Raw genomic sequence first — 15,165 nt, 5'->3', positions numbered from 1 at the left:
CGTGCAACCCAACAATGAACGGAGAAAACACATCGGAAAGCACATTTAAAAAAAAAAAAACAAGGCATGAGTTTTCTCCGGAATGATTTAAAAGCTCACGATATCCTAGTTTTCCATTCAACTAGCCTACGAGATTTTCGCGTGTTTCCCCCCCTCCTCAGAAATACATATGTATTTGGCCAAGCGATACACTGTTGATTTCTAGATCCCTGTTAAGCAGCGGTGTAGCTTTGAGCGCTTTGTTGAGGGTCGGGCTAGCAAAGGCGACCCCTCCCCGCGCGAGCCGTACCTTGTGTCCCCGCGGCAGCGGACTGAACTGAACTCGCGGTGGGAATTGGGTTTCACTCCACCCACCGCCGGCGCGGATCGTCCTGTAAGGCCGCGCCTGATTGGCCGGATTTTGAATGGCGAATTGCAAAGGCGGCTGCGATTGGCCGAGGGCTGGGCCGCCGAGGGGGGGCGGGGCCCCGTTTCCAGGGAATCGGAGAGCCGTCAGTCACACAGTCAGCCGCGCCGCAGGAGCAGGGGGACGGAGTCGCGCGTTCTCTCTCTCCCCCCTTTTTTTTTTTGTTGTTGCGTGTGTGTGTTATTTATACAGTTACCTATGGATACAAGATAGGAAATGTTTTGTTTCTTTCTTCTTTCTCGTTTTTGATTCGGCACACCCCTTCTTATCGGAGGAAATTAAAAATGCCGCTCAGCGGCTTCCCAGTTATGGACGTTTCCCACGTTTCTGCTGTGCGCTGCTCCGCAAAACAGGTAGCCGGGGAAGCGCGATAGCCCACTCGCCCGCCGGAGCGGAGATTTTATTTTATTTTTTTCCCCCGATACAATATCGTTTTCTGATACAACGACAGGCGAAGAAAAAGGACGAGGCGACTTGGATTTTTTTTTTATTTTTGCCCCTCTTGGTTTTACAATAACCGGATCATGAGCGGCTCCGGGGTGGGGGAGCGCGTCTCCCCGGGCTGGTGAAGCAGGTAGGTGGACGATCTCCTCCTCCTCCTCTTCCTCCGGCGGGTCTGAGCGCTTTATCGGGGGCGTTTTTGTGTTGTTGGTCCGTCCCCCCCCCCCAGAAAGGGAAAGGCACGGGAGACGGAGTGGCCGTGGGGTTCCGTGGGCTGGGTGGGAGGAGGAGGAGGGAGTGAAGTAGCCTGGTGGATTAAAAAGTGTCACGTTTTCGGGTGGAATAATAAACTGCACCTCGGAGGAGGGGGGGGGGACGGCGGGTCGGCGGGACAGCTGCCCCTCTCCTGCCCGCCCGGCAGCCCGCAGACCCGGCACCCCCCCTCCTCCTCCCCTCCCGTCGCCCAAGTTTGCTCGGTGGACAACTTTCGGCTTGTTTTCTGGGGGTGAATCCGGGACGCTGTTGTTGCTGCTGCTGCTGGCTGCTCCACTGTCCGTTTGTGCAGAAGTTCCCCCTCCCTCCTCCTCCTCCTCCTCCTCGCACGCGTGTTCGCGGCCACGAGTGGGTCTCCCCCCCCCCCCGATCCACGATCCACGCAACGGGCCCCTTCCCTCTCTTGCTTGGCCTGGGTTGATGGTGGTGGTCGTTGGCGTGGTCTCGGAGGGAAACCGGGTTTTGCTGTCTATAGTCGAAGAATTCACACACCTCCCGCAGCACATGGGGGGGGGGGGGGGCGTCTGATCGGCACAGTGGACCTGCCCACGCCGCTGGGACGGGTCTCCTCCCCCCCCCCCCCCTCCTCAGGTGTGGCTGGACACGAGTGTGTTTTGCGGGCCTGCAGGGGTGTGTGTGAGAGAGAGTGATGGGGGGGGGGGGGCTGTTGACCATGGCTGACACCTCCCGAGTACCCGTGATTGAAAAACATGTTACGAAGCTACTGCTCTTGACTGTAAGAGTGGGGGCGACACGGGGTACAACAGCCCCCCCCCCCCACTCGCCCCCACGACCCCCAAACCCGGCCACGGTGAGATCAGCTGTTTTTTTCTTTCCTTTTCAACCCCCTCTCCCCTCCTCTCTCTCTCTCCCCCTCTCCCTCTTTCCTCGGTGTCCAGCCTCACCCGTGCCGGCCCGGCGAGATGAAGGAGGACGACGACGGGGCGGACTAGTGGATGTTGTTCTTGTTGTTGTTTTTGTTGTTGTTGTTCTTGTTGTTTTTTTTTTTCCCGCCGGGGGGGGAAACGACACCTCCCGCTGCAGCGCCCCCCTCCGGAGGGCTGGACTCTCCCTTCAACTCTCGGATCGGATCGGACCTGCTTCATTTTGGTTTTTGTTGTCGTCGTCGTCGTCGTCGTTGTTTATTTTTGGGGGTTTTCGTGTGTTTTCGCTCGTCTCTGCGCCCCTCGATGTGGGCCCCGGGCGGGGTGAAGTGATGGCGACGCGCCGGACGGTTCCGCCGGGGGACGCGCCGGCGGCGGCCGGGGAGGTAAGAGGCGGCATCTATCGCCGGGCTCCTTGGTTTTTTTTGTGTGTGTGTCTCTCTCTGTGTGTGTGTGTGTAGGGGAGCGAGTGTCCTTTTTTTTTTAAAAAGTTTCGAAATAAACTTTCTGGTCAGGCTGCCCCCCCCCCCCACCCCCCACCCTCCCGTGATCACGCACAAGCGACACGAAACCGTTTATAAAAGAAAAGGCGACGAGTTGGGGGGAAACCAGCACCAAACAGAAATCCTGCTCCTGACCTGCCTCGTTTTTTTTTCTTCCCCCATAACATCTTTTTTTTTTAAATTATTTAAACGCGATCAAGTCGTGCTAGTGGGTGTCGTGTAATCAAACTTGAGTGTGTGTTGGGGAGGATGGACGATTGTTTTATTTATAATTGAAATTATTATTATAGTAATAATAATAATAATAATTATTATTATTATAATAACTGGACCGCTTCTGCATATTCCCGTCTCTGCTCTCAGGTAGTAACTGTCCGCTACTGTCCGGGAGCATCTGCTGAGCCGATGGGCGGAATTAACTTTTTTTCCTTTTACAACAAGTTCAAGTAAAAAGCGACTCGCAAGTTTGGACCGCCCCGGTTCTGCCCGGCACTCGGGTTCCAGAGGTTTACTGGAGCAGAAGCCCGCATCTCCGGGTTTATTCTCGCCGGCTGTTTCCCCTGTGCGCAGAGACCACGCGTCGGGTTGGAGCCGTGGGCTGCCGAGCGAGTTGAGACCCCGGCGGCTCCGACACCCGTGTCTTTTTTACAAACCGCGGACACGGGGCACGAATGGACGAGTGGAGGTGTGCTTGTGCATTACTTCTCGTGTTCGCAGTGCGCCTCTTCCGCACAGTGCGGGCTCTGGGCGTGTTTGGAAGTCCCGTCCGCTTTGTGTTCATAGCTTGTTTGCGATTTAGGGGTGGCCGTGTTGATTTTTTTTGGTTAAAAAAAACCGCACCTTTCCCTGGTTTTCTGGTGTGAGACACCTGTGTTCAGTCATGTTTTTATTCGTGTTCATTTCCTCTGTTGTGTGCTTCTTGGTAAGTCTTGCACTTAGTAATGTGCATGCGTGGGGGAGTCAAGTCAGCACCTGGGTAAACAGAGGTCGTTTCGTTCAACGCGGTTAAACGGGGATTCGGGAAAACAGCTTTTCGTTTTCCACGGGCTTTTGTTTGCAAATTAGTTTGAGAGTGCCTCAAGCCTGACTTTCTCAAGCGAAATCTCCCGGGATGTCAGCAGACGCTTCTGGTCTCCCCCGCTTGTTAAACACGGTTCCGTGCGATGGCTTTGCGGGCACAAGCCTGGTGGAGGACGTTGACAAAGAGGGGTTGATCATATCCAGAAAGCTGGGCTCCCGATCAGCCTTATTCCTGCCCCACGTCCAACTCGACAAGCACCACACAAATTCCTGGCCGAATGGAGTTAAAACCTTCACGCCCTGTGATTATAGCCTTGTGGATAATCAAGGAGTATGTTTTATTCAGCTCATCCCCTTACTGCAGGAAATTAATTTGTGCAAATGAAGAAAATGGCACTTCATTCACAGATGAAGGTCCTAGCTTTGTGTGAACAAGTCAAGAAAGGGACAGCCAGTGAAATTAACAGGTTGCTGTTATAGTTTCATGTTTTGCTCAGCATATTTCCTTACAGTGTTTTATTCATATTGTCTGGATTACCGTGTTAAAAATTGTTCAGATGTCACTACCCCACACATCACCTGATGTCGCTTGTTTTTTTGAGGACATTCCCGTTGTTTAAAGCTCAAGCAAAAAGCGGAGTGCCTTTTTTATGGTGTGAGACCTGTTTATATATTATAAAGAGTTTTCTTTACTGAAACCTGCAAAAGCTGAGAAGTGGCACTCTGGTGAATACTTATATTATTGTAATGTGCTTAACCAGAACTTTGTAAATGGCAAGAATACATTCTCTGATGTTTTCAGAATACTGTTTTTTGATGTTACTTGTTTCCAGATGAAGAAGCCATGGTACAGAGATCAAGTCTGTAGATGGCATTTTCTAGTATAAAAAAACATCCGGTATTGCCAGTTCATTGACTTGTGCAGTGGTCTTAGAAGATGCTAGAAACTGGTCTTTTCAAACATCTTGAAAACAGGTGGTCTCTTGCCGGACTAATCTGTGTATCATCTGTAAATATTTTCAGATTTTTTCTCTTGTACAAATCTAAATCTCATCTTTTTTTGAGTCTCCCAGGTGAGCTTTTAGGGATCGGAATTTACCAATAAAGAAATATCTGCCTCAGACATATTCAGGCTTGCTTAAATTGTGCCTCAAAACCTGTGTTTTTATAATTACCCTTATTAAGTCAGGGCATGATGAAAACGTGGTTGCTGCAGCCTTTATTAATTCCCTTGAAGGTTATATTCATAGCAGTGTTAAGTGCATACTGTACCCAGAGGCTAGTCAGATGTTCTTTAGATCAGCTGGTATTGTGTAAATGTATGCGTGGTGATGGCAGTCATATGAGGGGGTGCTTCGTTCTCATCAGCTTATACCCATCTATCCAGCTGGGCATTTGACTTGAGCAATAGGCATGAAGATCCTTGCTCAAGGGTACAACGGGAGGGCTTTGAACCCAAAGCATTCCAGTTACCAGTTCGGAGCGCTAATCGCTGCTGCTTATTCTCTGCTGTGCACAGTGACTCCTTGGTTGCAGGATGACAACGCGTATGGAGTGCAAAGACCTCTAACGAAGCGTTTCTTTATCTAATGGGTGAAAATAGCGCGTGGTCACGCTCAATTAAAGGTGCATCTTTCCTTATGGTTTGTTTCTTTCCATGTATTTTTGCATCCAGTTTTGACCTGCATCTGGAAACAGTAATGTTCTGCGTCTGTTCTTGTCTGTGGCTGACGCGGGACTTCGGCAGCTGCTGCGCTGTGCGGGGCTGTTACAGATACCTGCTATGCTGTGTGGCGGCTGAATGATGGCTGAAGGTGTCAGCTGCGACTGGCGGGCACTCTCCTTCTCGTATGGTTTTTAATGAGTCGTCTTTGGGAGCTTCCCGCCTTATCTCCTCCTTTCGCTCGCGGTCTCGGCTGCCGTCGCACTAATTCATGCGCAGCTGCGACTGGTCATTAAGCTGGGAGTCCCTGATGAGGTGGTCTCGGGGCTGTGCCAGCTGAGCCCCTCCTGATGTCAGCCTGCCGGCACGAGTCCCGCTCTCGGCAAACTGCTTTGTTTGTGCGCCTGGGGGGGGGGGGGGTGGTGACCCTCAACACTGAGTAACTAATATCTGTCCTCACGTTTTGCTGCGCTCGCCTCGAGTGGTTGACTTGTATTGCATCAGCAGAACGCGACTGGGGTCTGGTGGGGAGAGTTTAATGCACGCTGTTCTTTCTTCTGCACCGCGAGACCATAGAGACGGGGAGGGCTGAATGAAGGAGCACAAAGGTATTATATCACCGTTATAAAGCTGCTGTGTGGCACGATAGAGCATATATAAGTGCTGAACTCTGGGACATCCCGCGAGACCCTCCCTGGCTTCTCCTTCCGGCGGGGTGTGGACGGCGGGGGTCCTGCCAGCGGGCCCTGTGGTCTGCAGAGCCGCCTCCCTCCCTGGGCCTGACCTGCGTGCGTGAGCCGGTGGAGGGCATCGGCCGGGCAGAACAGCGGGCGCTTTGTTGCGCTCGGGGCTGGCCCTGCAGAGCTCTCCGGGGATCGGCTTTCACGGCGAGAGCCCTCATCACTCTTTGATGTGATGTGAGGGGGGGGGGGGATGTGCCGGCCACGCTGGCCACGAGGGGATTTCATTTCACTTCGAGCTGCAAGCCGTCATTTCTTGCCCCGTGTGAAAGGTGTTTTTCTTTTTGTGCCCTTGTCTTCCTAATGCCCAGCTCTTTCTGCTTTCCTGTAATCCAATTCTGAACCCCTCGTTGTCCCTGAAGAAAGACGGAAAAAATGTAAGGCTGTTAAATGCAGGTAGTTCTTTTTACTGGAACTTCATTTGCTTCCTTCATTTGTTTAAATCTAGACAACAGCTTCGTTTTAAATAAACTTTACGTGGGGTTTCTTTATGGTCATTTTAAGTCCAAAGATTAGCAGAGACTTGTGGCACTGCAAGTGACTCTGTTCTGAAGCCTGCGGTGACAGTAGACTTTCCTGTCCTGTGCAGAGCCAAGCCACAAGCCCCCTGGCTGCAGCTCCTCTGAAGCGACGGCATGCTGTGCGCTGAGTCCTGTTACATGTGTGAAGGGATTTCTCTCGTCCGGAGATGGCGAGAAGAATGGTGGAGCCAGGCCGCAGGTTATAGAAATCTGCAGTAGTGAGGAAGCATTCTTCTTGTTGAAGTTCCCCCCCCCCGGTCCAAGGTGGGAAACATTCCTCGGCATCGCCTTTGAATTTCACAAAGGTAGAGATCTCGACTGAGCTGTGTGTTGGGGAGATCGGACTCTTTCAGGTGTATGCTTGTGCACCAGGCCCGCGCCCTGCAAGCGGTTGGGTTGGATGAGGGTGGCGTTCAGATGGAGTGTACCGTGGCCACAGGGCGGGAGGAAAACCACAGCGTGCTGGTTATCGGCGTTTTCAGCAGGAGTCCTGGAACGAAGACAAGATTCTGTGCAGTCCATTAAAGTAATGCTTTGGATAGTGTACAGGAGTTTTTCACTTTGAAATATTAAACACTGGAGGCCTTTCAATCTCATAACGTGTCCAAAAACTGACTGAGCCACCTTTGTAGAAAGTGCAGCTTATGCATGTTATCTTTGTCTTTACTGCAGTCAAAATATTTGTTCAGATTGAGTTCCTCTTTTTCAGTGAAATTTATGTGAAAAAAAAATCAAAAGCCTGTATGTACTGCGTATGGGAACCAGTCTTGGTGGAAATAGATTTACCCTGAACATGATGTTTATCAAGAGCATTGCCTTTGAATTTCACAAAGGGAGAGATCTTGACTGAGCTGTGTGTAAGAATCTGTGCCTGTGGCTGGTTCAAATCCCGTGACCGGCAGAGGAATCCTACTCTGTTGGGCCCCTGAGAAAGGCCCTTAACCCCAACTGCTCCAGGGGTGCTATACAAATGGCTGACCCTGCTCTCTGACCCTGGGCTTCTCTCCCTGTCTGTGTGTCTCAGGGAGAGCAAGCTGGGGTATGTGGAAAAAAAAATCCTAATGCTAGACATTGTATATGGGCAATAAAGTGATCTGATCTTATGTGAAAGTGCTCAACCTGCATTGATGTAAATGGTTACAAGAGATAAATGGGGTCTGAAAACAAAAACCTGCCCTTACTTTCCTATGAGGATTTTCATAGGTTAATAGTAGTAAAATAGTGCTGTAGCATGGTGGCGTTTCCCACAGCTTGTTAAATGTGATGGGGATTTCCAATGATTGACCCAATTATACTTTTCAGCTTCTGGCTTCTCAAACTGTTTAGCTGCTGTTGTGAGAACCAGGTTGTATGTTGCTTCTCCTGGATTTCTGTGGGACTGAAGGTCACCTATTTATAGAAATAAGCTGCCTTGCTGCGCATTGTTAGCCTTATCTAATTCACAGTGCTCTTTTAGTTTTCCTTTCTTTGTTGAATCTGTCCCGAAGAATGTTATCTCTTTAGCAGGAGTATATTCACTGTGATAAGTAGAGTACCATCTGAGACGTCTAGGATACAGGAAGGAGGCTACATGGTGGAAAATATGCAGAGATTTCATAGCGGCTCAGTTTGAATGATTTCTGCTTGGATGCCTGTTCCCTTTTGAGATGCGGCGGGTAATGCGCCATGAATTATCACACGCTGATCCTGACGGATACATTACATGTTCTGAGGGCATCGTGCTTGAGGAGCGTTGCTCTGATGTGTTGTAGCATGAAGCATGTCGGAGATTGCCTTCAGCCTCCAGTGTAGTTTCTTCAGCAAAAAAAAAGAGGATTGCCCGTATGCCATGGAAATCTTCTGGCCTGGAAAGCTATTACCCTGCCTGTTTCATCCGGATCCGATGGGATGGGATCGGACTCTTTCCCGTGCCGCGGCCGGCTTGTTGTTTCTTCCTTATCCTGAAGACTTGAGTGTGCTTGTTGAGGCACTGCTTTGGATTCGCAGCTGCTGTTGAAGATGGCTTATTAACATGTAGGCTGAGCGTGATTTGAAAAGAATGAAAAATATGGAGGCATGATAATCATAACTGAACAAATTCGTGCCGTCGTGCCTCTACATCTCTTTTTGTAACTGTGGAAAAACACGTTTAGTACATTGAGTACTGGAGGTATTGATCGTGGTCTATGTTCTGGAATGATGGTATGGTATGTAGTCCGTTTGCTTGTACATGAACACTGCAGGATAAAGTAAAATCTGATTATGTGGGTCCTGTGGCCTTTGCTGGAAACTGTATTTCCTGTTCGTGTAACCGTGCTGGGTTTTGTATTGAATCAGATTTTTTCTTTTTTTTTAATGGGGTTAGTTCATACCTTCTGCTAGTGATTGCATTCGCAGTTAGGCTTCTTATAGGGTGCCACTTCTATGTTTTTAACCTCAGAAGAAGGGAAATCGGAAGTATGCTGTCCTTGCACTGACAGCAATTTGTAGAGCTTGGTCTATTCCTTGTTTTGATACTTGTCAGTAGCCTGCAGAACTCTTGTAGGTAGTTTTCTGTAAATTAGAGAGCTCCTTGAAGTCTTTCATTAACATTACCACACTCTGTGGAGCTGTCTTGTTTCACATTCCGAAGAGCCAGACTCTTCCAGTGGTCGTTACTGTTTCAGTGAAACACTTTTTATTCTTAAAGGTATGTCTATGTCGGTATAATATGTAATTCATTTGAATTGAGAACTTTTGAGTTTTGGCCAATACCAAGCCAAAAAAAGTATTTTGAAGAGTTACAGTGATGTACCTATCATTTATATTTGGTGATCTTTTCCAGGGTAACTTAGAAGTATCCAATAATTCATAAAATACAAAAAAAGAAATTAAACTACAAAAAATGAAGTAATAAGAGAAGCTGTCTGCTGCAGAATGATTTCCCCTTTTTTGCTGGTCTTGTACCACTGATTTTTAGGATGATTGAGTAGCCTGTATTAAATTCTTAACAAATTGAGTGGATTTGCAGTGGACAGCACAAGTGTATTGTAGTTTATACTGCTCGTCTCCCATGATGCACTACTTCTCAGTTAGACATGGCGGCAGCTGTATGTATAGGATGACTCTTCTTCGCTTTTGATGCGACAGCGACCAGCAGGTGTGTGGTTACAGGACAACAGGTGGGATGGACTGGAGTCTTTAACTTGTTTTAAGCAGTGCAGCAAATTAAACCTTTAACCCTTTTAAAAGTGACCAGCTTTTATTAAAAGTAACTTAGTCTGTTGTGCTATCTTTATAAACCAGGTATTATGGGTGCTTTAATATTAATGTTAAGTTTTAAAAGGCACATGTACCAGTAACAGCCATCACAGCATCTGAATCAACTTTGTATAAACTATAGCTGTATTTAAGGTTATCCTAGACTTCACACTATGTGTGACCTGTTGGTTTTCGCAGTGCACTTTTCCTGCGTCAGCTGTTGCCTGTATAATGCTGGAAACCCATTGATCTGGGTGATGAGAGATTGCAGCCCTGTGAATGAGTAATAGTCTATAACCAGCATTGATTTTTACTGTGCGCTGTAGTGTGATGAAAGAAGTGGCTGAACTCCGGCTTGGGGAATACATTCCGCACTGCGTTGCAACACCACATTTGTTTGTTTCTATAAATAGTCCAAACAGCTCTTCCCAATCCTCTTGGTTTTCATCCAGCTTGATTCGACCAAAACGTTTAGGAGCTTTAGCTCCGTTCAACCTCCCTTTTGAATTTACAGGTTCATTTACGAGTTCCACCTTGCCTCTTTGTTTTATAGTTTTAGTAATACTTTCAGAGTTAAATTGATGACCGATGCACAGCAGGGCAAATAGTGTTGACAGGCATAACCAGGTCTGGAAGCTTCATGTTGTCCTTGGTAATTTCTCCTAGTGTCACTAGAAGGTTGTGGAAATGCAGACATGCCTGTGTGAAACACTCACTTGTAAACTCTTACTATATTTCTGCAAGGGGAGATGTTTAAAAGTAGCTATTCGGATTAAGATGCATGAGAATGCTAGATGTGCCTAAATTCTGTTAAATAGCGCTTTTGTTTCCAATAGTGTAGCGGTTTCAAAAAGGCACCTAGGTTACACACCTGCATTTCACAGTACCAAGTACAAAGTACCAAGATTTCCGACTCCCGCAGGTCTGTGAGATTGTGACATGTAGTGGACTGCAGCTGCAGTTTTTACTATCGCATTGCATTAGAGTATCTTCAGCACTGACTAATCCATAATGTTTTTACCAGCCGTGCTACCGCTGCCCTTACAAGGCCACTAATTGTTTGTGGGTTTGTCTTCTGGCTTCCGAGTGAATAAACAGTCCACAGGAGATGGTGCTGTTGAGGAGATGATGTAATAGCCCTGAGGAGGAGAAACAGACTTGTTAAGTGGGTGGGATGTGAATTTGTCACAGTTCAGGAGCTACAAATCTTTGTGTTAGCAAACTTAAAGTAAAAATCTAACTTATCCCAGTGTGTAACTTACAATTGGTTGTTGTGGTGTGCTTGTGTTTCTAGACTGATGTCATAAATGTGTGATTTTTAAACCTGTAAATGGAAATCTTGTGTGTTATTTGTTGTCAGGTTGTAATCTTGGGATCTTAACCCTGTTGAACCCTGTTGAACCAGGTTGGTTATTTTTATTTTGAGAATTTAAATCTTTAGATACTCTTTTAACGTACTTAGGATGGGACAAATGGTGGTTTGTGACTAGTTAAACCCAAAACAATACATCTTAGTTGTATTACTGTGTTGATTATGCTGTATATTCAGCTTAATGTAATCTTCACGACTGTATGATTCTTGGTGGCACAGGGGCACAGTGTTTAGCATTGCTGTCTTGGAGTGCTGGGGCTGTGGTCTTTGTGGAGTTTGCATGTGTTCCCCTTGTTCGTGTGGGTTTCCTCAGGATGCTCCTGTTTCTTCCCACAACCCAAAGACCTGCTGGTGGGAAAAGAGGCTTGTGGGCAAAATGTGTCCGTCTTCCCTGTGATGGACTGGCATCCAGTCCGGGGTGTATCCTGCCTTGTGCCCATCGCTTGCTGGGCTAGGCTCCGGTTCCACTGCAGCCCTGAATCGCATCAAGTGGTTAGAAAATGGAACCTCAGTGAACCTCAGTTTTTCTATCTAATTAAAATCATGCCTCTTATTTAATTAATGTTTACAGTTCTTTTTGGATAATTGATTTTACGAACAGAGCTTCAGTGTTTGCTAAAAGGTAAAATGGAAACACAAGACCAGGAGGCGCTAAAATTAAAACTTTTAACTTCTTCCACTTGCTAATTAAATAATTCAAGTTGTGATATGCAAGTGGACAGCTCTGTACTGTTGTTTTTCCAGGGGCAGGCACATGGCTGTACACGGGACATTTTTGGATCCCACAAACCTGCATGGTTCGCTATATTCTTTATCATCATAACATAATCTGTATAGCCTTCCAAGAGGTGACTGTGCTGTAATCTCTGAACTATTGTGTCTGAGCTCCAGCACATCCAGGTGAGTGATTACATCCCTTGTATAAAGGAGTACTGGGCTACCAGGTTTTTTTGCTCTGCCTTAAGAACATAAGCAGTCACAGCTGAGAAGTGGCGAGTTGGCTTTCCTAGCTTGTTTAGTTAACAGCTAATCGATTCAAGGAGCACATCTGGCAGTTCCTAAAGAAAGCAGGACAGCCATTGGAGTAAAGTGTGTCCTGTTCTTGGTGTTAAATGTACTTCCATGTAGTTTCCACTTCTGCCTTGGTTGACTTTGTCAGTATTTTGAGCATTTTGACTATGTTTTTCAGGTCCCCAGTTTCCTTCTGTGCCCTGATTAATGCAACAGCCTTCCTGTTATGGTCGTTCATCAATGTTTTTTGTGCTTTTTTTCCCCAATGTTAACCTTTATGCAGCAATGTCATTTCACAATCAAGTATTTGTTCCGATGAATTTTTTTAAAACCTGGTGTACTGCACAAATAATAAACCAAAGTAAAAATAACTCCTGCAGAGGTTTAAAATTCATTAATACATTGGTGCCCTATAGGGGTAGGTCAGTTGCTTACAATGGGTGTTGGTTGTTCTGCATGCTTCAGCAACTTTTATACAGTATATTAATGGCGCATGAAATAGAGTATTTATAATAAGACAAGAATAATTTGCATCGATTGTGTTGATTGTGATTGTTAATAAAATAAGTCAAAAGATGCAGAAAGCATATTCATAGAAATCTCTCGATATATAAAATAGTGTGTACGTATAAAAGCAGCTTCATTTGTGGTTTACCGGATATTTGGCAATAATGGACGCCTTCCGCTCTATCAGTCTGTTAAATGGGGGGTTTAGAGTGTTCTATAAGAAGTGTGCAGCTCCTGGTCTTTGGGAGGACGTGATGAAGTGGGAGAGGTGATGCAGAGGAGAAGCCTTGCGCAGTGTCTGAGCCTCGGCGCCGGTCCGAGAAACTCCGAGTGCCTGTCGGGCTGGGCTTGCCCTGACGCAGCAAAACAGAAGAGGAGTGTGTGTGTGTCGAGTGTAAAGCTCTTTGATTTGGAACAATCGTGTGGCTGTGATTGTGTCTGGGGTTCCTGCATTAACACTGTGAATGACCTACTTCATTTAGTAATATTCCCGAAGCTGAGCTTGAAGATGGCAGCTATACCATCTTAGAACTGGAAGGATAGCCGGAAAAGTGTTTTTTGGCTCCTCTGATTAAGTATTTGTAGGTCTTCTGAATAGCAGTTGCCGAGTTGATTTGCAATGCAGAAAACGAGGCAAAGAAAAAGCTCTTGTTAAAAATGGCCAGCTGATCTGTTAGACAGAAACAGCCTTGTGTCTCTCCTAAACGTCTCCTTTTTCATAAACCAAAGCTATACGGATCATTTTCCGATCCAGTATGGACAGTTGAGCGCTTGATAATTGTGTGTGCTTGGTGTCCAGCGGCTGTTAAATCTGTGTGTGTGTGTGTGTGTGTGTGTGTGTGTGTGTGTGTGTGTGAGGAGCCCCTATCTGAGGAGCGATTGTGCTGCATGTCCTGATATGGTTCAGTTTCAGTGCCCCTCTGAAGGAACAGCCTGCAGTATTGCTGCTGCTGCTGCTGCTGCTGATGCAGCTACAGTAGCTTTCGCTGGGCTGGATGGCAGTAGCCCTGTGATTTGCCAGCTCTACAGCCTCCAGGTTGCTCCGGTCTTCACGTAGGCTCTTGATTTGCTCGGAAGCACTGGGCACGAAGCTTTGCTTTGGATGTGGGATCTTGTTTTGGTTTGCTGGGAAGAAGAGAAACGGCCTCTGTGGGATTTTTTTTCCTGCACTTCATTTTCCCTGGTTAATGTATTAATGTATGAGTTCCGTGTTAATTAGTTTCGTGAAGATGCTGCCGGCCTGCCCGCTGGGGTGACAGATGGGCGGGGGGTGGGGGAGCCCCCTGTCTGATCTTGCGGTGCGGGGTGCCACGGGGAGAAGGGAGCTGTCACCGGGACGCGGACAGCGCCGCAGCCGGGCCTGGCATGGCTCACTTCAGAGTGTTTGACTGCATGATCAACCAGAACTGGAGTTTGATCTGCAACCTGTACTGCGCCTGGAGCAATCAGGTTTGTCCTAGCCTTTGCTTTGCTCAGCTGTAGATTAAACTGTTTCATAGTGGCTCTGATTGCAACTTTGTTTCAAACGGAAAAGGGGATATTATTCTTCTTATAGGTCTGTATTTGTTTGGGCATTGCAGAAATCGCCCCTCCCCCTTCTGTAAGCATCTGACTAGAGCACCTCTGATACCTGCAGTATTAATGGCCCTTTTCATTTCTGTGTTCAGGAATCCTAAACCTTAACTGAGACTGTGACCTCTGGGCGGTTCTTTACTGATTACAAGGACAGATTCATTTATAAACCAGACTGCTCCATCTTTTTTCCTCCTTAGCTGTAAAACAAATTGGAAAAGCTGATGGTAATTGAGTGAAGTGCCAGATATTTTGCACTATTGTATCTTTGTACAGTCTAGGCATTTAAACTTGGGCCTATGCTGACAATCTGCTGCTTTTTAGCTCTTGCAAGATTTGTCCTCAAGCACACTGTCATAGGAAACTCCAACACTGTAGCTATTGTGCGCACTTTTGAAAATGCGTGATCTGCAGAAGAAGTTATGTGCTGTCAGAAGTAATTCAGCTTTCATGGGGTCTTAATTTAATTTTAGAGCACTGACCTATTGAATTATTTTTAGCCTCGAGTGGATAGCTAGCCCTCTGTAAAATGCTGTCATTGTTTGATCTGAGGACATTGAAAACCGATGTTGTGCCAGCTGCAGTACTGTCTCAGAATGTTCATTTTTAAGCACCTGGAAAAAGAACCTGCGTTGATGGCAAAGCAAGGCATCTTGCACAGAAAGGACTTCTGACTGCGCTTCAAGAACACTGAGAATGCTGTTTTGGGGAGGTACAGGGTAAATTTGTTATAGTCCAGTCCGTTATGGGGTAATTTTGAAGCTTTTATCTTTAAATCTATAAGCAAACCATTAATTATTCATTCCAGCAAATGGCGAGGACCCCTATTATTTTGGTCTGGCGCTGTGTATATGGCGTCTGGGATTCAAATTTGTCCACCTGCTCTCCTCCAGGGCTCCCTCGCCTTGCCTTTGTCCGGTCCTGTGGGCTGGTGTCTGGGGGGTGTTTCACTTGGGGAGGATTAAGATAATACAGGGTGTAGTTCGGAGGACGAGATGCAGATTTTCAAGCTGCTGTGTTTTTGTGAGGCACA

The 15,165-nt window shown here is 47.0% G+C and overlaps 1 protein-coding gene across 2 annotated transcripts in view; it reads left to right on the top strand.

The window, feature by feature from the left end:
• The first annotated feature begins 596 nt into the window (after nt 1-596).
• LOC148831730 (rho GTPase-activating protein 21-like) overlaps nt 597-15,165 on the top strand; it is a 108,550-nt gene continuing 93,981 nt past the window's right edge. For both annotated transcript variants that reach the window (XM_088918261.1, XM_088918260.1), the window contains exons 1-2: nt 597-980; nt 2,020-2,390. In XM_088918261.1, coding sequence (XP_088774387.1) covers nt 2,337-2,390 — 54 coding nt within the window. In that variant the 5' untranslated portion in view covers nt 597-980; nt 2,020-2,336. The remainder of the gene's footprint in view (nt 981-2,019; nt 2,391-15,165) is intronic.

Source organism: Atractosteus spatula, chromosome 6 (assembly GCF_055471065.1).
Source record: "Atractosteus spatula isolate fAtrSpa1 chromosome 6, fAtrSpa1.hap1, whole genome shotgun sequence".
NCBI classification, from domain to species: domain Eukaryota; kingdom Metazoa; phylum Chordata; class Actinopteri; order Semionotiformes; family Lepisosteidae; genus Atractosteus; species Atractosteus spatula.
The sequence above is the reverse complement of the archived record's forward strand: the minus strand, read 5'-3'. Positions and strand labels throughout refer to the sequence as shown.